Here is a 25,830-nt window from a genome sequence, read left to right on the forward strand (position 1 = left end):
TCATTTCAAATTAAAAAATGAAACTATTTTGTAAATAAAATTTTGACAAGTGGCATAGTCTGTTTTATTTATTTTGTGGATCATGATTGATTTGACGTTCTGTGTACAGTGAACCTGTGAGCTTAGATCTATACTTGAGGGTACGGTACGAGCTTTAATTTTACTTTGAAATTCTTAAAAATATAAAATATATTAATTTAACTTGTCGGCGACGAAGAAAAAAAGTGGCATAAGTTACATAATAATAATAGATGTCCTGACGTTCATGTGTAGTGTTGTGACGGAGTACAATTTCAAGTGTGTGTAGATAGATACCATGCTTTACTAAACCAACATGGTTACAGTTACACTCCATATTGTTCCGACAGACTTTATTTTCTATTAAAATCGTTAGTGCTGAATTAGAATAGAAAAATTGCGATGGATACACGTGTGTCTCCCACACCAGTAAATCCTCAAGATGACACCAAAGAGGCAGGGGCATCTTACGCACATGCCGTCTTGAACTTTAAACAGCCCACTATTAACACTAACAATAATAATAACAAAGAGAATATCGAAGAACCACCTAAACAAATGAATAATGTTGAGGTAAAAGCAGCTGACATTTCAAAACAACCTGAAGAGCCCAAACAAATTGCTGAAGATGAAGAATCATTTACGCCAGTTTTGAGTCACAGCCGTAAGGACCGAAAAAATGACAAAATGAAAAAGAAACTAGCAGCAGCAACTGAAAAAGTTAACAAGAGTGATCACACAAATAGAGAAAAAGCAAAAGAACCACGTCCTAAAGAAAAACGTGATGAGAAAGAATCCTCGACAGTTAAAGAACTCAATGATGAACAAAGTGATTCTAAAAAAGTTTTTGTTGAAGCTCCCATTCCCAAAGTTAACCCTTGGCAAGTCAAAGTTGCTACAACCAAACAAAAAGATGCAAATTCACAACCTGAAAAGAGAGTTCTGCAGCCTAAGAAGCAAGAAGTTACTGTTAATGGATCAGAAGGTTCTGGAGTAGTTAAGGCCTCCAAAGATAAAAGAAAATATAACCAAAAGGTAATATTTTTAAATATTTCCTTCAACAATCATTTATAAAGGTACATAAGGTGATTTATATATGGTTGTAATTTATTCTAATAATATATGTTCAAATATTGGTTTAACATTTGATTAAATTCATGTGGTATTAAATACTCATTAAAGTAGTAAAGTACCTGATCCTTTCAATTTTCTACTCTTATTTTTAGAATATATATATATATATATATATATATATATATATATATATATATATATATATATATATATATATATATATAATATTCTTTGTTTACATTTTCTTTGTTTGACAAGTGTATTGTTATTTTTAAAATGCTGAATTTTTAAGTGGGTAGTAAATAATTTTGTTTTTAAAAATATTCTTATTTAAAATTATATTTTATTTAAAGTTTCCTCTACAACAAGCAATATTTTTAGTTTTCAATTCATTTCAAAACTTTCAGATGTGCCTCAGTTATGTAATCATTTTTATTTTGTGTTTTTTGCTACAGATTTTTCAAGTGGCGACCTTATTTTCATGTTCCCTATCCTATTCACTTTTTTATTTCAAATGGTTTTTAGAACAGTACTCCCAAAAGTTAATAATATTTGCCATTCTCACAAAACAATTATTTACTAAGTAATGAGTTATAAACATGTAAAAACTGAATATATGGTGGTTGTTTAAATATATTGTCTTTAATAAAAGTATTTTCTTAGGTGTAAGACACTTCCAAAGTTTTTTTTTTGGTTGCATGCCAGGTTTTTATTTGCTTCTCCCATTGTTTTATAAATCTCAACCTTTTTCCAGTCTACTTTTTTTTCTAATTCATACTGGTTGTAAATAGATGATATAATCACAATAAATGTTTCATAATAGTAATTTATCTTTCAGGAATTGTTTTTTTTTATTTTAATTTTAGAGATTCAACTTGTAAATGGTATATCAAAAATAACTTCATTATTTATTTACATATTTTTTCGACCTAATAATGTCAACTTAAAAAAACATACTTAAATAGAATAAACTATTATTGTGCCAATATGATGGCGACAGATTTTTTATTTTAATTTTGTAATTAATTTCGTTTTATATAACAATAAGAAAAATTGGGAGTGTGAAGATTAAATAAGGATCTAATTACCAATTTAAATCAGAAATAATATTTGCTCTTTTGAATAATTAATAATATTTTGACTTCTGATTTCAAAAAAAACCTGCATTAATCTGTTTTCACGGTAAGTTTAATATTAAATATCCAGTAAAATTATGACCTAATTAATTTGCGGAATTTAAACATATTCATCTGTGTAAATGTCTTTATTTAAATATTTGTAAAGATTTGCTATGATTTCCTTATGTTAAATCATCATAATGAAATTTTAATTAATTCTAATATCTCTCTCCAAATTTTTGGATTTATGTTGAAAAGTAGCTGGTATGAATATTTAATAAAACAAAGGTTGAACTGGTTCCAATGAATTTATAAGATTGTTCAATTTATTATATTAAATTAATTCCTCAATATCATCGATTTTTGTAACTTAAGTCCAGTACTATCCCATACCAAATGTTAGTCCCACTGAATTAGGAAAGTTTGAAAAATTTGAATACAAAACAATTATTGTCATTGTTTGAAGATGAAGTGACGTAATTCTATCCTACTTTTTTACCTATATTGAATTAATATTCTGACCAACAATTCATCATCAATAATAATACAAAGTAACTTGACTAAAAAAATACCCTATACAATCAATTTCTGTTAAAAATATGATTGATAATATAAAATTATTTACATTATTTATCCTACATTTAATTATATATTTAAAAAATTGCATAAATTATTATTTTTAAACTGAATAAGGAAAGAGGATTTAAGTGGAAAAACACTTCATGAAAATATTTACTGTTGAAGATTAGATAAGAACCAAAACATGAATTCTTTTTTATTGGTTGTCAGATTGATACAACCCATGGATGTGTTACAAAAACATGATTTTAAAAGTTGCAGCTCTGTAATTCCATTGTTGTAGTTAATAAGAATTTGTTAATAAATAGGATATTATACAATATATAAATAATCTAATGTTGAAGGTAATATGAAAATGTAAAATGCCTATTCAATAAAACTAGTTTGGTCAGTTGAATAACTGGGTATTAGGTATTAGTATACATAATTACAGTGACTTACTCAAGGGGAGTAAATAGATGAAAAAAATTTGTTGTAATTAAATAATTGGTGAAATCAAATTGAAAATCAAAAATATTTTGTGAACTATTGAAAATTAAATCTAAAATATGATTTTAATACTTCTTTTAAATTAAAAGCAGATACCATACCATTGTTTAAGGATGTTTATCCAATATTAAATTCAAATTAACCATAACTTCAATAGAAATAATATCAAAACAAAAATTTTTGTCCAACATATTAATTATACAAGTACTGAATCATACTTTTTTATTAATACAAATACATACAAAGAGATATAATAGTCTTGAGATGTTTTATAAAATATTATTAACTATTTTTAATACCATTTCTAGCCTTTACTTAAATGAATTTGACCTGTATCAAATTGAACAGTTTATTGACGAAGTTTTCCACAAAAGAAATTAATTTTCTACAACAATGATGGTTTTCATGATTGTACAACACAATATTTGGTGCAAAACATGTTACCAAGCAAAATTGTCATTACAAGCCAGTGAACCTTTGAGCTGGTACTAATGCAAGATCACATCCAACAAGATGCAGATCCACTCCACTTCCTTTCAATTAGATGCTTCCAAGGAATGATATAATGAGAGAGTGTACAACAAACTTTTCAATTGCACAAATGCATTAAGGTCTTTCTCACCTATGGTCTAAAGAACGCCATATTTCTATTTATTTAAAGAAATTTATGAATTAAATAAATCTCACCAAGCGACGCCACCGCTTATCGCAGACTGTCTAGCAGGAATATTCCAAAAAAATTGTGTACATACAGCTTCGGCCAATAGAAATGCATTTTTGTTTACGATTAGATGTTTTCATTGGTAAATAGTGGAGATGATGGTAATTTTATAGTTTCACTGTCCCCTCGTTTTTTGGCTCAAGAAAATTGAAAAATTATCCGATTTCGATGAATTTTTTTTAAATCTTCGTTTTAATGGCGAATTTATGTGAAAAAATATAGGAAATGTATCACTTAAAGATTTTATATGGTTTTATGACTTTAAATTCTCTTTAACAGTAAGACCTTAATAAGATACCATTTTTTTAATGGTGAAAATTTTCAATTTTTCAAAATTAACTTTTAATATTGTACACTTGATTACAATAAGCGATTTTAAGAATGTTTTTTTTTTCATAAAACTTCAATGATTACTTAATAAAAAAGGTACAAACGATTATATGTGAGAAAAGATCAATTTTAAGAAAAATTGTATAATTTTTTTTAATTCGTTAGTTTTTTTGTGTAGATTATGAAAAAAAGTATAACAACTTCATTTGACTATTTGGAAAAAAGTTATCTACAATTATACGTGAATGAGTGCATTTTCACGAACATTTAATGCCCTGAAACTAATATAAGCATTCATTTTTTTTATTCCCATAATCTTTTTCGTCAATCTGCCGTAAAAACGAAAATTTAAAAAAAAATTCATTGAAATCGGATGATTTTGCGATCTTCCAGTCAGCGAAATTATAATATTACCGAGATGATGAGTCCACGTGGACTGACATATTGTTAGATATTTCATACATTATTCAACATTATTTTTCATTTCTTAATTTGATATGAGTGCCGTGCATAACTATCTTCTGCAATTGATATAAGAACTATACCATTATGGTTCCTCTAAATAACTAGATCATTTTTTAAAGCTATAAAAATTTTTTCCATTAAAACCAGGTAATGATAATTTAATTCATTGGACATAATAATGTTGAAATAGGTTTTTATAATTGGTTTCGGACAAAAATGTCAAGGTCACCCTCACATTATTTAAAATATAGCAACTGGAATTATTGCTTGTATTAACTAACAGTGGTGTAGTTGTCGTTAATTGAAATTAATAAGGGATTTTGAATTGTCATTGTTAAAATTATTGGTTACCTGTAATAAATTATTATATAGCAATTTTATTAACTATTCTATCAGTGGTGGAACGTGTAATAAATTGTATTCGGTTTGTTTAATCAGCAAATGGATAATTGCTATGAAAAATCCACATGAATGCCAACTTGCAGTAATTTATCTGCAAATTTCTGAAACTTCCTCAAAGTTGTTCCAAACAAAAACATGAATCATTGGGTATTCCTTAATGTAAATCCTTGTTTAGTTACATTTACATTACAGAGTGTATAATAAAAATGGAACATAGAAACCACGATGGTTACACATATATTAAACAGGACCGTATCTGTACTAACTAAATTATATATCGAAAAAATTTGGAATAACCGTGAAAGAAATTATAATTTTTTTTAATAATCGTTTGTATTTATTACACTAGACAACGAAAAAACTTTTTTCTTCGTGAATAAGATTATGGTTTTCGTAATTCTTAAAGAAAAAATAAATAAACTGGAACAAAATTGAGTCACGTCATATTTTTGTGACAAATAAATTTACTGTTTCTTTTTTCCCTATTGGTTTCCCTTCAAGTAAGATGCGTGGCAGTCTACTCTCTTCCATTACCAGTATCTTTTTTTTTATTCCCCCATCTTACGGTGTCTTGCACCCCTCATTGTTTCCTGATGTCAGTGTTCCTGATTCGATCTACTCTTGTTTTTCCCACTATAGTCCTGAGCGTTTTCATTTCGACTACCCGAAGCATGCTTTTCGTTTTGTTTGTTTCCTCTCTGGTTTCTATTCCGTATGTTATGATTGGCCTGATACAAGTCTTATAGATCCTAACCTTGCTATTCGCTTGCCCATATTATCTGTCTTAATCAAATCGTTCCGCAATTTCTTGAATTTTTATAATAAATTTCTAGACTAATATTGTCAATTTTTAAATATTCAAAATACTCCAAATTTATAATATTTTCTTCTATTTCATCGGGCTTTTTTATAAATGTAAACATTTCTACATGCTTCTTAAAACTTTGAAACCGATTTTCATATTCACTTTTAATGACCGAAATCCAACTTTCGAATATATTTAGATTACGTTCATCGGTATTTTCTTTTTCATGTTCCCTTTCTAACAAGGGAAAGAAATGGAATTTTTCAGTTTCAAATAATATCAATTTTGAAGTAAAACTCTCATTCCTCACACATTTTCAAAAATTGTGTACATTGAAATCATTATAATGGTTCATTATGTCTGTTAAGAACAAAAGTCTTAAAAACCATTGTTTATCATTGAGTTCGAGATCATGTTCGCGATTTCGTGAAAAAATATTTGTATATCATCAATACACTTTACAAATCTATTAACAACTTTTCCTAGAGTGTCTGCAAGAATTGTTGTTTTCCATTTTCCTTAGGGGCGCTTTTCAATTGTGGCGATATCTGAAAGCGCTCTTCATGCTCGTATTTTCAAGGACACATTACATCCCAATTTATAATACGCATTAAGCATTTTTTTATGAGGTCAGCGCGAAATGGCGAGTTGTTTTTTCCAGCTATGAACATGCCAAAGTTCTCTATCTAACATTTTGTTTTTACGATCAAGAATTTCGATGTTTGTATCGACCAAATTATTTTATAAAATGTTTTAACACGTCTATCATAAGGCTTATAGTTCTCAAAAGCGAATTTCAACCAATCTTGTGAACAATGCCAGTTTCATGAACTTTATTTTACCGGGTCCTTGGTAGTTTCATACTATTTTTACCGGGCAGCTTAAGTGATACTAAGTGCACTTCATCTACCACTACTGCTTGCAGACCAGCAACAGATTTGCCCTTTCTGCACACTCATGTGCATACCATACTGTCCCGGCTTCCGTGATTGTTTTCTTATCAATCTCTGGTATTCTTATAATCTTATTACCTTTTACTTTCCATTTCCATTGGATTATAGAAAGTATTTCGTCTGTTATTATCTTTTTTTTGTGTATCTCTCAGTTTCTTTATGTTTTACCTAAAAAGTTTTCAGTAACTTCCACAAACTCCAACCAAGTTTTTTTTCCATTTAAGGTGTTAATGAATGCCAAATCTTTAATTACCGTTTTGACGTCGGGTACTTTATTTTAGCGTCACTCAAAAAAGGAAATTTTTGTTTTGAAAATTTCAAACCCCTACCATCTTTGCCCAAGGCTATTACAAAATTTTTGGTTACATAAACGGTTGTCTCTACTATCAACTATCATATTTAATTAACAATGATAAACAAGTTTTTTAATATATAACATCACTTCAATAAGTCGTGTGACTGACACATAGTTGGCACTGCCATTGTCAAATCCATACGACGTTTATGAAGTACCAACTTTCAAAAGACTATTGGTAAAATTTCATGACATTTCGATAAGTCAGAAAAAAGTGACGGACATTTAAGGGAAGCTACTTTTATTATTTTCAAAACAATGGATTCCAAACGATTTCGTGTGTTAATTTATCATTGCTTCTTGATGGAAAAATTTAACTTTTCTAATTGTTCTTTTGTTAATTGCACCTTCAAATAAATTGTTTTTCTCTGTGTGCTTTCTAAATCTGTTATAAAATTTTTTCGAACAATTATCAATGTCCTTGGGTTATAATTACTGAGAATTTTATATTTTTGGAATCTCTTTATATAGGATAATGTACAAGTTCCTTTTTTAAAAATGAGTTTGATGACCGTAGGTATTTATTTTTGAATTGCAGTTCATTTTTAAGCTAGACTAAAATATATAAATTTTGTCAGTTTTGTTTGTCTTATCACAGCGATAAATATAGGGGAAACAATTTATTATATCGAAGTTATTTTATTTTCTTTCTTAGTTTATGTAACACTTGGTTTGTAAATAACTTTTAACAAGCTGACAAATGTAAATAAAAACATTCCCAAGAAACGATTCAGTTAAAATTTTTGATATTATTGAATCATCAATTACTCGCAAAGATTATCATTATTACACCTGATAGGCCAAATAAAACATTCCAACTTGAATTTCTGTCGTGCCTAATCACCTAATCGGCACTTAATTATTTTGTTTATATAAAAAGGAATTCAGTAAACATTGATATGTATTGACGTTTTCGAGTTTTGCATTCAAATTTTTTTAGTAAAGAATTTATTTTTCATTACTTCCGATCATTATTAAAATATTTCATTGATAAAGCGTCGAGTGACTAATTAAGAAAAACACATTTTTTGCCAAAAATAGATTTTATTCATCAATGTAATATCCTTCAAAAACAATACAGTCATTCCAACGCTTCTCGTAACTTCTCGATACCGTGCTTGTAGAAGAATTTGTCTTTTGCTTCAAAATAGGCTTCAGTTTCAGTAATTGCTTCTTCATTTGACCTGAATTTCTCTCATTTTTTTGAAATCGGCGAATAGCCAGTAGGTACTGGTGGCCAGATCTGGACTATACGGTGGACGAGGAAGCAACTCGAAGTGTAATTCATTCAGTTTGACCATAGTTGTGAATCGGTGCATTGTCTCGGTGATACAGTGGTTTTATCTTCGACATATGAGGCGGTTTTTTCTTGATTTGAATTCAAACGTTCCAACAATTCTATGTAGTATTCACTATTGATTATCTGTCCCTTTTGGAGAGAGTCGATGAACAAAATTTCAAGCACATCTCAAAATACTGAAGCAATAACCTTCCCAGCTGACTGTTGTGCCTTTGGACGTTTCGGACTTGGTCCACCGGCTGCGGTCCACCGGCTGCGGTCCACTCAGAAGTTGATCCTTTTGATTCCGAACTGAAGTGAACGATCCGTGCTTCATCTATTGTCACATATCGACGCAAGAACATGACCAAACACTGCTCTGAATCATCAACAAGCTGTTGTTTTTGATCGTCTTTGAGTAAACGCGGCACCCACTTTAATAAGTTTTTTCATTGCCAAATGTTCATGCATAATTGTAAACACTCTGTCCCACATGAATTTGTGGACTTTCTTGATGTTTTCTGGAGTAACCACCTCAATTGGACGATCAGAACGTTCACCATCATCACTGTCCCTACGACCACGTTTAAATTCAGCGACAACCGTGTAGTTTTATGCAGTTAATTCCATATTTTCCTCAACTAATTTCAAGAGACTATAACTCAAACAATTTTATTCCATTCATTTTTTGTATATGCTCATATTATTGTTGCAACTGACTTTTATTATACCCCGCTCTGTATTTTTTTCCCCTCGAGAATTGTGCTTGGGAATTTTCTCTGCTTTTCTTTCCTATTTTATTTTTACTTGAGAGCTGTTTCGTATTGGAATAATGTTTCTATTTTCTCATTCCTCAAAATCTCAAGTAGTTTGTTCGAAGGTTTCAACTAATTTTATCGGACTATAATAAAAAAAATCTTCGTTTCATTTATCCTGTCTAGTTGCTCAAATAACCGTCTGAAATGGATTTGCTCTATTGTTTTCAGAACTGGCTTTACTTTTAGAGATATTATACTTTCTCATTTGATCCTTACGTTCCTGCACGTTTAATTTTCATAGTAGCTCTCATTTAGATTTTCTAACATTTCGATAAACATTTTGCATATTTCATATTAAACTGGATTGTGTATGATTAGTTGGTTCAAAGGGGTAAACTAATTTGATCGGATTATAACTCAGACATAGACTTTTTCAGATTTCATTTGAAATTAATTAAGGTTTCAACGAATTCCATCGGATTATAATCAAACAATTGTCATTTAATTTATCCTGCCTAGTTGCTCAAACAGTCTGACCTGGTTTTGCTTTATTATTTTCAGAACTGGCTTTATTTTTAGAGATATTATACTCTAATATGCCTTTCTCATTTGATTCTTTCACGTTCCTGTACGTTTAATTTTGATAGTAGCTCTCGTTTCCATTTTCTAACATTTCATTTGAAATTAATTGAAGGTTTCAACAAATTCCATCGGACTATAATATAAAAATTTTCATTTCATTTATCCTGTCTTTCACGTCATCTACTCACTCCCGAATTTTTTGCATTAAGTTTGAGAACAACTGTATTGAGAAGAATGTTTTAAATGAAATATATATAATTAAATGGATAAAGTTGTTTTTCGTATTGCTCCATATAAAATAAATTCAACATCCTTCACTGCACATTCTCGACATTAAATGTTATTACAGTCTTATCTACGACACCGAGCGGTGGAAAATAATATTGAAATTTTATTATTTCAGTGGGAGTATTTATAGAATTGCAAAATAGTTAATTATTTCTCAGATCCGTAGTGTGTTTGGCGCCGAAACAGTTTTACCTACCAGTTTTATTTTTTTATTCGCGTTTCAACAATGTGTTTATCGAGAAAAGGTCGAATATAATTATTATGTAATACTTGAAAACATTTCGCGGAAACTTTAAATGTTCATAACCTATATTAGTTTTGTTAGAATTGCGCAGTTTTAATCTTTTGTTTTGATTCTATGGATGTGTGCAGCAAGTTAACATCTGGACCTTTATTTCAGGCTAGTGATTTTACTGATATAGATTGGCCCAGCTTAGGAACCAATGGTACAGAGGTAAGTCTTTCTATTAGTTACAAATAACATTGACCATGATTGGTACATTCAAAGGACACGTATACATATGCAGTACACAATCGATAATTAAAAAAAAGTGTAAACAATAAATTCAAATATCAATTAAACTTTTATGGACGATATACGATGATTGCTAATTAAAGGAATGGTTTATTTCCGTAAACAAAAGAATTCAGTATATTTAAAATTTGGTTTAATTATATGACAAACTGAAAATGAAATTAGTCAGCTATGTTATCGATGCTTGTAAAAAATTTCGCCAGCGGAGAAATGTAAATCATCATCAACATCATGATGGCAAAAATCATATCACTTTGAGCTGTGGTTCCAGTCTATCATGCAACAAATCGGGAATTGGTTTACTATTGTAATCGATAACAGTGGAACCTTAAGGTCCCCAGCTGGTGACCCTTCCTCAGGAAATGATATTCGGTTTCATTTGAAGTATATACAATGTATTTCAATATCACTGATATTGTAGCTGACTAATTTCTTTTTTAGTTTGTTAGATTATAGATTAATATTGTTAATGAATCTTAGTCGTTTATTCAGTAAATGATAGTTTTTATTTAATGAGAATTTCCGAATACAAAAATATTGTCTTCTAATTGTTTACATCCTGCTTTACAGGGGGGCGGCATTAGATTTTAAGGAAACAAATTGCTAGAAAATGATAATAAAAAAATGGAAAGAAATTGAATGTTTCATATAGTCGATTTTAATCGTATTGATTTAAAAAATTGTGAGTGGGTTTATATGTTTTCGATTGGGGACATAATATTCCTTATGGGAAAAAAGTTGATGTTAGGTTAATATTTTTACCTAATTTCCCAGACTATATGAAAAACGATCAATATTTAGAATTTTATTTTAAAATATTTTAAATAATTCTGATCCCTTCGCCACTGGAACGTTAATTTTATTTTGTAATTTACTGATATTGTAGCTGACTAATTTCTTTTTTAGTTTGTTAGATTATAAATAAACATTGTTTAAAGAAACGTAGTCGTTTATTTAGTAAATGATAATTTTTATTTAATGAGAATTTCCTCTAAAGAAGAAAAAGTTGCTGTTAGGTTAATTTTTAGACTCAATTTCCTGGATTATATGAAAAACACAATCAATATATTGAATTATAATTGATTAAAATTGAATATATCTGATCCCTCCGCCACTGGAACGTTGATTCTATTTTGTGATTTACTGATATTGTAGCTGACTAATTTCTTTTTTAGTTTGTTAGATTATTGATTAATATTGTTAATGAATCTTAGTCGCTCATTCAATGAATGATAATTTTTATTTAATGAGAATTTCCGAATACTAAAAAATTGTTTTCTAATTGCTTACATCCTGATATACTGGGTGGGCCATTAGATTTTAAGGATACATACATGGCTACAAAATAAAGTTTGAAGGAAATTTGAAGTTTTAATTGTACTTACAATAAAGAAAATTTGTCATTGGTGTTCTGTTTTTACGAATAGCTTAGACAGGCTTCAAATTAGTTACTATATTCTCCAAATTTAGCCTGTTTCCAAATAAATCCATTAGAAAGTTTTGTGCAGGAAAAATGTGTCAACTTCAATGGAAACTAATGAAAAATATCTGCCAATTTTTAATTGTGGACCAGTGGCGGAAAAAATGAATCAACTCTCGTACATGGAAAATAGTTTATCTTAAATTTCGCGGGCTATTTATTTTCGATGTTGGTACACGTGCTAGTGACATGTTATAACGATTTTGTACTATTATTTTCTAACATATTTTGAGTTAAATGGCTCGTGAAATTTTCACAGCTTTTTGACATTCTTGGAAAGAATACCTCGTCAAAGTTTAAACAAGAACGTTTCATTAACATAGCAGTGATAAAATATCGAGAAAATTTGAAAGTAATTGTATTTTTTAACACATAAATTTTTATTCAATATAAAATTATTAACAGGTGCGGATTTATCTTGATAGGTAGTAATTAATTTAAATTCATGTCTTTATTTTTCGAGTTGGCAACGATGATACCGATATATGAGGATAGAGATAACCTTAGATAAGGTTGTTTTTAAAGTGACAGTACCACAAAAAAGATTAACGAATAATGAAGATAGTTTTATCTGGTTGAAAAGAATAAATACAGTATATAAGTTAATTCCATATATTTGAAACGATTCTATAAGTATGGTGAAATTATAAATTCTGTTTTATAAATCCAAATCAGGGCCGTCCCAAGGTCAGAAGGCGCCCGGGGCAAGATTTTCAATAGCGCCCCCCTCCCACCCAACCATCCCTAAACCATGATCACTTGGCCCAAATGTAGCAAAAAAATTTACCATTGAAAAACTTTAAAACAATTAATAATAATAAATATTATTAATTTTAAATCCTAATATTATTTTCACTGTGAACATGGACAAATTCTCGAAACACGTGGCAATATATGGTAATACAATTATGAAAATAAAAGGCCATTCTGGTTGTTTCAACATAAATTATTTGTAAGAAGTATTATTTATAAAATTTTACTTTAAATGACCTTTTTCTTTATGTTTTTGTCTTGACTTGTGCAGTGCTATAATTTTTGTATTTCTAGGTAAGAAAGTATTTTACAAAAAACCACTGATTTTGTTTTTGTTATATTTACGAAGTGTGATACATATTTTGTCGTAAGTATGACAAACCAAACTTTTCTTTAAAACATTTATGTTATGAACTTCTTAAATTTACAGGAAAGTTTCTGGCCTTGGCTCTAGCAAATGATGAAAGAATGTCTTTAAGGTCCAATTTTTTAGCAACCTAATTTTCTATAGATATGATAGCCAAGGCTTTAACCTTTCCTGACTCATAGTGGAGCGAAGGTAAGTTTTAATAAGTTTTAGTTTGCTAAAACTTCGCTCAGCACTCGACACAGTCAGGGGGATGGTCAGCATGATACGTAGAGCAATCCACAAATTAGTAAATAGGTCCTTTTGGTCATGTGATTTTATACTTTTTAATACCTTGATCTGAGACAAAACTTTACTCGATTTTTCTTCTTCATGGTTCACTATACTTTTAACATGAATAATTTCATTGTACAAGTCTTTTCCGTTTATGTCACTGATAGTTTGGAATGTTAGAAACTCTTGAAGATTTAGGCAATTCTTCATCAGTTCTTCTCTTTCTGGCAGCTTTCCCAAGTTGTACAGAAAACCCCATAGAGAATAGTGTTTGTTTAGCTGGGCGGTTCGTTTTGTCACACTGTCAAGAAGGGGTAAGAAAAACTCTCTTAAAAAGCTCTTCCATGGTACCACTAACTAAATGTTCAGGTGAAGTTTCATGTAAACCTAATCGTTCAGAGAGGTATTTTCAGTCATTAAAACCTGACTTTTGCCCAAGTTGTGATTTTGAGTTAGGCTCAAAAAGTCGGCAACAAAAACAGTAGACTGAGTTTGGAGCCTTCAGAATATACTAGCCATTTACGTTTAACTTTTTCTCCATTTTCTGCGTAGCGAAACTTGGAATCGTTAGAAAAATGTCCTTTTGGGCATTTTTTTGGATAATTATATTCAGCCTTTAATGGCAAGGGACCTTTTAAAACTAGCTCATCTTTTTGAATTTTGTTTATAAATTCTGGCCAAGAGGATGGATCTGAATTGATTTGGTCAACAGTTGTTTTAGGAGAAGAAATTGGTAATGTTTTGTCAGCTTCACTCACATTAATCTCATCAATAGGATTTGAATCTGGGATTGATGGTTGTTCATTAGTTCTAGTCACGTTCATCACAGATGAAGAACTAGGAACGAAATATGATATCAGCTTTGGAGGCTACAACTTAAGCAGCGCTTCAGTTGTAGCCTCCTCGTCCCTGGCTATCTTACGTCTTTGCGGCCCTGACAGCTTTTTAGACATTGTACTGTAAAGCACTAATAACTGAATAATCAGCGGTAAATTACTTCACTATGGATATGGTAACCCACACTGCTGAAAATTACTATAATGTGTCACTGTAAGAATCAGAAAAGAAATTATAATTCGAAAAGACGAAAAAACAAGTCAAAAGACAACTGCAACAGATTAGAAATGGCGATTACCATTAGTGTGGTGTGTGACGTATGTGTGTGTAGAGACGCGCGTGCGCGTGAGCGATGTCTTATGCGTAGTCGGCAGTGCGCAACTCTAGATCATGAGTGGACGGACGAGTCCAATAGTTTTCCCGGGGGAGTTAGCTTAAGAGTTCGGAATAGGTCGTCACGGCATAAAACATATTGTAGGTGAAGCATGTATTATAAAGGCGACTCGCTTACTACGTCGGGACGGAAATTATTCAGATACTTCCACATTTTGCAATCAAACACTGGTATTTTTCCGAGAGTGACCAGAGAATAGTTCGGAAATTTCAAAGGGGCGCCCAGCTATATGCATATTATATTTTGATTTTAAATAATATTTTATACATAAACGAAGAAATAAAAAAACATTGTAAGAAAATTTAGTTAGCGGACACAAGAATATTTGTGCACCCACGATAAACAGGATTGCAGGGCGTATTTCCTTTTATACAGTGCCGCTGCCGCGGCACCCGAGGCGACCGCCTCAGTCGCCCTGCCCCCGGGGCGGCCCTGATCCTAGTAATTGAATTATTAATATCGATATTATATAATCTTCCATTAGAATTTTTCAAATATATACAAGGCTCGTTCCAACCCATCAAAAAACCGTCCTTGGTACGACGATTATTCTGCGCAATGTTCCAACCGAACAGTTACCGCTATACGCGTTGTGTTCCAATCGTTTGTGAACCGTATCCGGAACGGATACTTGGTTGATAGCAAGTACCGTGCATAGCCGGAGATTGCGCGGAAAACATCATTTGAACGGTCCAGATTAGCAGGTTGGAACAAACCTATAAATTTTGATATAAATTATGTGGTTATTTCCAATCCTACTGAAAACCATATGAAAACAGGATATTATAATATTATTAATATTTTTGTAAATATTTTTGAATGTATTTTCTGATGGTGTTGGATGATTTGGGCACAACACGTTTATTTTTGTTATTTTGGAAATCAGTAAATATTTGCACTTTTTAAAAATATGTATATCGAGTAAACAATAATATATAAAAAAAATAATCCCAAAATATGTTCTCTTTATATAATAATCGTAATATTAAAATGTACCACCGGTGAAAAATTTTGTTTGATACACAACAAATAAAATGTGACAACAACAATTAAAAACAATGTGATCGTTTTTGAAATTTATAGTTTAAAAAACATATAGAGTTATGAGGTGGAAATAGGACATTGCTTTTTGACTTTCCAGTCCATTTTGTCCTACAACTGAATCGGGTTGAGGTTGGGCGACTTATCATTACTTTCAGTATCAAATACTCTTTGCACATCTTCGAGGAATGCTTGCGATCGATATCATAGTGGAAGATAAATTTTCTGTCAATCAAGCGCTGGCCAGAACGACTACATTTTCCTTTAATATTTTATATAGCATTCTTTTTTCAAAATCTCTTCAATTTCCAGTCGCCCTTCCTCGAAAACATTCCCAAACCATTACAGATCCTCCGCCATGTTTTACCGTTGGGACTACCCATGGATCTAACATACGTTTTTCCTTTGACCTGCGCACAAAAATTTTTTTTTATATCACTCCATAAAACTCTATCTCATTCTTCATGCATCCAATTTTTATGTTTTTTATCCCACTGCAATCTCTTAATTTAATTTAGACGTTTCTTCTCTATTTTTCGTGTAACAATTCGAGTTTAAGCTGGCATGTGTCAAGAAAATTACTGCTAGTATAAAAAATTCGTCCGATCTTTTTTTCTAATTTTCGGTAGTACTTGTCACACCTTGTCGTTTGCCACCGAAAACGAACCGCATAGTTTCGACCTTCGTTTGACAATATAAAAGAGAAATTTGTTTTTCAAATCTAATGAATGAATGAAGTTATGGGGCTGGCGAAAACTTTTGACCGGTAGTATATAATAATAGACTATATATGTGTGTAAACGTCAATTTTTGTTATTATTTTATTAGGTAGCCTACAATAATTCGAGTGGTACTCCAAATTTTTGATATATTACAAAAAAAAACGAAATAAAAAATGAGAAATGTCTTAAATTGTCTTGGAATCAATATAATTGATAACAAACATTACTTGATAGATGTACTTTGGTAAGGCATTTTCATACTAACAATGTTATCAAATTCTTATCAAAAAATAAGGATTTAATGGTATTTGTGATAATGAATGAAGGAAGTGTAGCTTAATATTTGTTCTTAATGCGATTGGATTTGAATTTTAGATCAAATTAAATTTATAAAAATGACATGATTGAATAATGATAGGGATAACTCAAGCAATAATTAATATTGCTAATTATAGTCTATTTTTATGAATGAGAGAGTAATAAAATAATGAAGAACTCGTGATCCATAGACGTACCACTCCTTTTAGTAGACAGTTAAAATATTCCACTTCAGGGCTTTGTCCCAGTCCAAACCTTTTTCAATTGTGTTAGCTCTAGTACATTTATGAAAATTTCAGGAAATATTTAGATTATTTTGTAATAATATTTGAGATGATCGAAGTTTTCGATTAGTAATTAGGGTTTATTACTCACTCGTACACAAAAATAGACTATAACTGCTGCTTCCACAAAAATAAGTTTACTTCTAAACCAATTTTTTTAATTTTGAGAATCGTAAGTACTTGGAGTAACAAAATTTATCAGCTTAATTTTGTCATTTTTCTTTATGATATTATCAATGACAATTCCCCTTTGAAATTCCAAAAGACTGGACGATGACTTTATTGGTCATGATCGAAAAAAATAGTTTTTGAATTGTTGAGGATACGTTCCTCGAAGAAAATCTATTGTTTTGACTGTATATCAACGGACCAATTCGCTTGGATCAAGTTTGAAGATTTGTTTTAATTTCAAATGCGAACGAGCTTTTGATCAGCATTAATCAATCCTGACAATCGTAGCTTTTTCACATTAACCTTTCATTGCATACGTGTTAGGTTAATCTTTTTACTACATTAACTATCTCACGTACTTTCGTCAAGTAAGTGAAAGGATACGGTTTTTATAAGCAATATTTGGAGGATTTCCTCTGAATGAACGTCTCGGACACTCAGCATTATCTGTCTTCATATGACCAATTTTAAGATCAGGGAACCAACTTCAGTATTATATTTAAGTAACTTTTCTTTGGTTTCTAGTTGTCTCCCACCTTTGTTTTTCGTATTTAGATTGAGATTTATGTAAAATTTTGACAGATGGTAACATAAAAATGGCGGAAACTAGCGTAGAAACTTTAGTCGACCGACTTCGTATACATTATAATGTATATACGACTTGTATACGAATTTTTATATTTGCTTTTCTCTATTCTGCTTTAGTTGATTCATGTGAATGTAATGATTGTATATCGAAAATTATCAGTTGAAATTGAAATGTAGATTAATTTGTCACGTATTGTTCACTAATTGCTATAAAAAAATGACACTTTTACAACTCGTAAATCAATAAAAAAATATATGACTTTGTTCTACATGAAACTTATATGCCATATGTCTTCAAACCAATCTCAGCGGATTGTAAATTTTCTTTCCTTGCTATTATACGAACAACGGAAAATAGTGTCTCGATTGTTCCGACACGTATGTTTTGGGTTTATCGAGAAAACTCTTGAATAAATCCGTTTTCCAACATTCGACTAAGAATTGGAGGATTTAGAATACAAGTGAACCAAGTCCACTTTATCTATTTTTGAACTACAAAAGTTCATAGTTCGTAATAAAATTACCCGTTAACATTTTTAACAGTATATATTCAATAAAAAGTTCAAGGAGTAAATTACGACATTTACATAGGTTTTATTGACCAAACTTCATGCTAAACTCCAAAAAATCCAAAATAGTGGACATAGTTCAAATGTATCCGAAAAAATTTAGGAATATAATGAATCTACTCCAAGTATTGTCAATACACTTTATTTTTACTTCTGCTTAGAGATTAAATTAAAAAGGAAAAGTTAATTAATAAAAAAACTGTTCAACGGTGTCGTTTTCTTTGAGTTGTTTCGTTGTCCTGGGTTTGACGAGTTCACCGATTCCCTGGAAGTTTTCTGAAGTTTTCATGATAAATAGAGGGTTATGTAAAGGAGTAGAGACAACATGTACTACTTTTTTTGAAAGTCATTTGTCTAGAGGTTGGGTAAAGCTGACCCTGTTGTGTAGTCAACAAGGTTCGCACTTCCACGGGTCTTCCTGGCCTAAATTTTTTAATAGTCATTTTCAAGAAGTCCAAAACTTGGAACTCCCAAAATTTTATTGAAATATTCATTTATTTTTATTTGGAAAGGTTCCCCTTGTTCAAACCTAAACCTCCGTATCTTAAGATAATTGATTTTGCTATCTTCAGTGTCATTTTTCCTGTTTGTGGTTAGATCTTTGAAGGCTTTTGTGCTCAAAAACTATTCATTTTTACAACTACGAACAATTTCATATCATTTGTTTCTACATTCAATAGAGGGTCTTGAACAAGTTTCAGTAAAGTAAGGTTAGTTTTCAGACGTGCATATAGGCAGTTATTGAAACAATGAATACCAAAGTTGAAGATATAAGATCTTTAGACTTTTTAAGTTGTTAATTTTGGGAAAAACATCAAATTTTAAAGATAAAAAATGCAAACATATTTTTTACCCTGAGGCAACTTTCTTCACGCGCTTGCTCTGCTCCCTTTGAGTGCAATTCTCTTTCTGCCTTTTCTCATCAGTTTCAGCACTCATTTTTCCAAATAACTTGCCACAGTTGCCGCAACAAAAATCACCTGGACTTAAGTTTAGTAGTATTCTGAAATAAAATAACAATCTGTCACTAAACAACATAACAAGCTGCTGCCTAGCGAATATTATCAGAACAAGGAATTGTTGATTATTAAATTAAATGGTATTCAAAGATAATATTATGATTATAATTGTTTGTTATAGCCTCGAAAGTGTTTGGGTCAAGGAGCAGCTGAATCAGCAACTCCTGTCGTAGCTTCAACTTCCAAAGATAAGCAAGTGACACCCCAAACATCCGAAGAAGGTGAAGATAAACGAAAACAAATGAAGCACAAATGGGTGCCACTCGATATAGACTTAACAAAAACAAATAAATACGATCGAAGACGTAGCGAACGAGCAGGAGACGAAAGATCGACAGTAAGTGAAGGTGATAAAGACTGGCGAGCGGAAAGAGAACTGAACGGTCACCCACAAAACGGACGACACTCGAGACCTGCACCTGGAAATCGACATCGTAATGACAGGAACAGAGGGGGTAGGAGGGGAGTTCACAATAGACATAATAATAGAGGGCATAATAACCTGGATTATTTAGATTATCATTCTCACGATTTCCAAGGAAAGATGGGTGATTTAATAGATGGACAAGCTTTTATGCCTTACATGGGAACCTACTACTTTAATAGCAACAGCTATCTTAGTTTAGATGGGCCCACTGTCAAGGAATATATTCGTAATCAAATGTAAGTAATTTTTGAATCACTTTTTTCGCATTTTATATTTTATAAATTCGAGTATCAGAGGGGTTTAAAAACGAGAAGTCAGCTAGTCATGAAATTTTCATACTGAAGGCAATCCAGAACTATAGCTATGACCAAGGATTAAACCTGTGGCTTTTCTTTGTGAATTTCAAACAAGTTTATGAATCAATCTGTCCCAGGCGGGTAGCACTCGAAATCCTTAAGAAAATACTATATTTGGTAAAAATGACACTGAGAATGAAGTAGCTGTGGAAGGAAGCCTATCGGGAACTTTTGGTTTAAAGCAAGGAGACCCACTATCAACAGTGCTCTTCAACATTTTACAAAAAATGATTATGAGAAGTAGCAGTATCCGAATCCATAGGATGATTTACAAGAATGTGAATTCCGCATAAATCAAGATAAAGTCCAGGAGTTCGAATATCTGGGAGTGAGTTTGGAGCCTTGGAGGACTATTAAGAGCAAAGGATATGTCAAGTCAGAACAAGTTACAAGACAGTTACACAATCAACGGTGCTATATGGCAGCGAGTGTTTGATAATGCACATAAAAGAAGAAAAAAATGGAAATATGAAAGAGAAAGGTACTAAAGAGGATTTTAAGAGGAGTGAGAATGAACGCAGAGATCCAAGCACTGTATGATGGTCAAGCTGAGATGGTATATGTGGTTAGAGCAAAAAGACTCCATTGATGGGGCGTATAGATAAAATGGACAAAGATAGTTGAGTGAAAATATGATTTTTAAGGGGAGAAGAGGCGAAAAGGAAAAGAGGGCGTCCACGGAAAAATGAATAGGAGCATGTAGAGAAGATTTAGAAAGAATAGGAATAGAGAACTCGCGTAAAGCGGTAATGAATAAAAATCGATGGAGGAAAGTAGTACAACAACTCCAAGCCTTGTGCCTTAAGGCTTATTGATTTATATATATATATATATATATATATATATATATATATATATATATATATATATATATATAAACTCGAATTTCGGATCACTATGTGAATATCTTACATATTTAGAAGGACCTAAATGCCCCTTGCATTACTTAGCTTTCATTTAACATCCAATTATGAGATGAACAACTGAACTGTTATGTATTTCTTTTATCATAAAAATGTCTAGTTTATTTTCATATAAGAAAAGGTCAAGAGACACTAAATGTGGTTATTTTTCAGAGAATATTACTTCAGTGAAGATAACTTGAACAGAGATTTTTTCTTGAGAAGAAAAATGGACGCCGAAGGTTACCTTCCAGTTACCCTCATAGCTTCTTTCCATAGAGTTCAAGCTTTAACGAACAATGTAGCTCTAATTATTGAGGCAATTAGTTCATCTGATGAACTTGAGTTGACTGCAGGTTTTAAGGTAAATCATAAACCAAATAATTTTCATTATATTCTCTATTTGACTGGTTTTAGGTGAGACCAAAGAAGGACCCACTGAAATGGCCGATACTTGATGAGGGAAATGAGAAAAAAGAAGAAATTATCGCTAAATTAGTTCCTCCGCCGCCACTACTAAAAACTCTAAGAGAAAGACAACTCGATAATCTCAATCCCGACGTAGCAGAATTTATCCCCTTGGATGTGGAACAAAAGAACCAAAAAGTAAATATGGTAAATGGAAATAGAAATCCAGAATATGCTCAAAACGATAAAATTAAAAACGAACAAGAAGATGATGAGAATTGGAGGCAGGTGAAAAGAAAAAATAAGGAAAATAAAGTGAAAAAGGAAACAAAAGTGAAATCGTTTGAACGAGAAGAGCTCGATTTTCACTTTGACGAAGAACTAGATCAAGAAGTTCCTACAGGACGACAAAATACGTTTAACGAATGGTAGGATTTTTTTATTTTTAATAAAATTATTCGAGATGTATATCCTACTTTTGTTTTTTTTTTTCATTTCAGGCCTATAGAGGAAGACAGTGACGAAGTCAGCGATAGAGATGTTAATAAATTGCTTATAGTTACTCAAAATACAAATTCTAGAGCACCAAAACATGAAGGGTATGACAGAACTGGTGATTGGATGACTCGCGTTAAGATGAGTCAAGATTTAATTCAAGCTATAAACGATGGATTATTTTATTACGAAGAAGATTTATGGACTGATCAAGACTATGTAAGTATTTACAAATTAATTCAATTAGCAGTAAAATTAAAACTAAAAAATGTGTAGGAAAGGAACTCACTCGAGAGTTACAAGACTGTCAACGTTATTAGTCAAGAAGATTTTAAAAAAATGGCGCCTCCAGCTCCTAAAAAACAGAACCAACAAGTGCCACCTCCACCTCCTCCAGTCGTAAGTGAATTCTACATTAATAGAACTATTTATTATAATTTTCTTTCATTAATAGATTGATACAGTTGAAGTGCCTGCAAGACAACAACAATCACAACCCACTACTAGTACCAATAATAGGAGAAGAACAAATAAAACTCCACGAAGGAATGTTCCAAGATTCTATGCAGTTGTTAAAGATGAAAGACCAGATCCAAGTACTCCAAGAAAACGAAAAACGAGACACTCAAGTAATCCTCCAGTTGAGCATCACGTCGGATGGATTATGGATGTTAAGGAACATCGCTTACGTACAACATCTACAGGGTAACTTAAAATACAAATGTATTTCATTACATTATTTATATACTTTCTCATATTTCAGAAGTAGCTATGGTACTAGTCCTAATGACGGGCATCTAGGTACAAGCTATGGTAGTGTTCCACAAGCTTTACCCACCTTCCAACATCCATCACATTCTTTGTTGAAGGAAAACAACTTTACACAACAAGGGTACCACAGATTCCGACAAAAATGTTTAAAAGGTACAGTATGAAAAAATAATTTGTTTGATATAATTTCAAAAATTTTATCTCAAATTTACATTGCTTATTACTCACTCACCTAAATGATATTAGTTTCTGATTATTATTAAATAAAATCCTGAGTATTTTTCAGTTAATTTTGTTTGGTAATTTACGATTTAATATGATTATAGAACGAAAACGTTTTGGAATTGGGCAATCCAACGAAATGAACACTCTTTTCCGTTTCTGGTCATTCTTCTTAAGAGAAAACTTCAACCGCACAATGTACAACGAATTCAAAACCTTGGCTATTGAAGATGCCGAACAAGGCTACCGTTACGGTCTTGAATGCCTCTTCCGATTTTTCTCTTACGGTTTAGAAGTTAAATTTAGACCACATCTTTATGAAGATTTTCAACAAGAAACGATAAAGGACTACGAAAACGGACAACTGTATGGACTGGAAAAATTCTGGGCGTTCTTAAAATACTACAATTATGGTAGTCATCTCACTGTTGCACCTACATTGCAAAAGTACCTCTCCAAGTTTAAGACTATCGAAGATTTCAGAGTTGTAGAGGTAAATAGTAGTTCAACGGTAACGATTATGTAATATATATTCTGGTTTATTTATATACTATATTCAGTTTCAATCATACTGCTTTTAATGCAAGATTATACATCTAAGACAGTCCTTTCTTGTAATTGGTAATTTTGTAGTCCTCATAAGTAAGAATCTGGATGCTAAATAAGTTTGGGGAAATGTGATTACTCGCCCCCATTAACTGTTTCCTCCAGAGATAATGTACAAGGAGTATATCCCACCTATATAATAACTCAACAAATAATATGTCTGGTCCTTCGAGACTTCAGTAGGTTCATACCCGACTTGAAAGACTATTTAGTGTAATTTTGAGTGTGTATGAGTTTTTGGTACATATATTTTCCTTATCTCAAGTTTTGGGAGTCGAGAGTCAATAAGTATAGGGAAATGTGATTACTCGCCCCCATTTACTGTCTCCTCCGGATATTTCTTATAAATAAACTAACAACATTGCTTATAATGTACAAGAAGTATATCCCACTATATAAACACTGGTCCTTTGAGCCTTCAGTAGGTATATATCCGGCTGGAAGGACCATTTAGTGTAATTTTGAGTGTTGGTGTGGTGGTATCATCAGAGTTTTTGATGACTGATAGTGGTTATTGTCATTAAAGATATTGTTTAGTCAATTATTGCAACCATTTTTTATATTTATACGTTTACTACAACTACACGAACACATATTGAACACACTGTTTACACTACCCCTATACCAACAGCGTTTCGATAACTGAAAGACAAACTGAGTTACCTTCAGTCACTGAAGACGTTAACGTGGTTGTTAAACGCGCGTCAATCGGTGTAATTGTGAGTGTTGGAGTAGTGGTAGTGTAAACAGTGTGTTCAGTATGAATATTACCAATGGTTACAGAAATTCAAATTTAATTAATACTACCACTACCACTGGCACTGCGGCTTTCAAAGTGCCATGGCCTCGTCCACCACATTCCTCCAGTCATCACGGTCCAACGCTCGGCGTCTCCACTCCCAGCCATCGTTTGCGCGGTCACCCAGGCAGTCGCCGGCCCTAGCAGGAACGCTTTGCGCACCCCCGCTCCTCAGGCATACCTTCCAAGTAGCCTAGCCATCTGAGTCTGGCGCTCTTGGCTTCTGTCACCAGGCTGGGGTCTTCATAGAGCCGGTAGAGCTCGGTGTTTGTACGGCTGCGCCACACGCTCTGCTCGCACACTGGTCCATATATTCTGTGTAAGATCTTTCGCTCCCACGTGTTGAGCAGCCGCTTTTTCGTTCTCCAATTTAGTAAACGTGACTTTAGTAGTCTTTGGATACTGAGGTATGCTTAGAGAGCAGAATATTGCACTTTCGACCATTTATAAAATAATAAGTGGATGTGAACGAGGAATACCATGTTCAAATCTTCCAAAAAGGGGCGGCCTAAAGCTTTGACTAATGCTTAGTCAAATAAATCGGTGGAATGTGCGAAAGACAAATTAGGAACATCAACTCCAAGGTCGACTCGCCGATTTCGGGTTTCCCACATGACCATCAGTCGAGAACTGAAGAGAAAGAAGAAGAAAAATATACCGAAGATCATTTGCGCAGAATTCCAATAAGCTGCCGTGCATTACTTCACAGGGAACAAAGTTGTGATCATGGATGACGAAAAATATAACTTATCACATTCAGACATTAAAGGCAATGATGGATTTTACACGGATGACATAAAAAATTGTCCCAGTGACGTGAAATATAAATCCAAAAAGAAATTTGAAGATAAAGTTTTGGTCTGGTGTGCTATATCTGAAGCAGGCCTTCCACGTCCTTTAGTTAATACATGAACACAATTATAATGTCTGATGCGTGTTTCAATCACAAAGTTATCATCTTCAGAGACCAAAGGCTTAGACTGATGATGATAACTTAGTTATCAAATCCAATCTTTTCAATTTGGGAACTTATACTTTCATTAAATAATAATTTTTAGCCAAGAATTGACGAAATTTTAAAATCGCATCAGGGCAAGGGACAATACAAAAATATCAAACGAAACAGAAGTGTTTCGGAAAGTCAATCAGCTATGCCTAGTACTTCTAGAGAAGACAGACGTCCATCTAATAGCAATCAAAGGTAAATATTGATCATATCCATGGAGATATTGTTAATATTATTGATAGAATTGTTAAAGGTATTATTTATGCTTTTT

General features: G+C 31.9%; 1 protein-coding gene across 2 annotated transcripts in view; it reads left to right on the top strand.

Annotated features, from left to right (window-relative positions):
- The first annotated feature begins 54 nt into the window (after window positions 1–54).
- Window positions 55–25,830, top strand: part of LOC130451655 (la-related protein 1B) — a 35,127-nt gene continuing 9,351 nt past the window's right edge. The window contains exons 1-11 of one of the 2 annotated variants that reach the window (XM_056790809.1): window positions 55–1,053; window positions 10,617–10,670; window positions 19,689–20,230; window positions 21,427–21,616; window positions 21,670–22,088; window positions 22,161–22,374; window positions 22,432–22,554; window positions 22,610–22,860; window positions 22,919–23,079; window positions 23,253–23,641; window positions 25,612–25,754. In XM_056790809.1, coding sequence (XP_056646787.1) covers window positions 421–1,053; window positions 10,617–10,670; window positions 19,689–20,230; window positions 21,427–21,616; window positions 21,670–22,088; window positions 22,161–22,374; window positions 22,432–22,554; window positions 22,610–22,860; window positions 22,919–23,079; window positions 23,253–23,641; window positions 25,612–25,754 — 3,119 coding nt within the window. In that variant the 5' untranslated portion in view covers window positions 55–420. The remainder of the gene's footprint in view (window positions 1,054–10,616; window positions 10,671–19,688; window positions 20,231–21,426; window positions 21,617–21,669; window positions 22,089–22,160; window positions 22,375–22,431; window positions 22,555–22,609; window positions 22,861–22,918; window positions 23,080–23,252; window positions 23,642–25,611; window positions 25,755–25,830) is intronic. The other variant, XM_056790811.1, reaches the window with a different exon arrangement.

The sequence above is a fragment of the Diorhabda sublineata genome, chromosome X (genome assembly GCF_026230105.1).
Source record: "Diorhabda sublineata isolate icDioSubl1.1 chromosome X, icDioSubl1.1, whole genome shotgun sequence".
Taxonomy (NCBI): Eukaryota; Metazoa; Arthropoda; class Insecta; order Coleoptera; family Chrysomelidae; genus Diorhabda; species Diorhabda sublineata.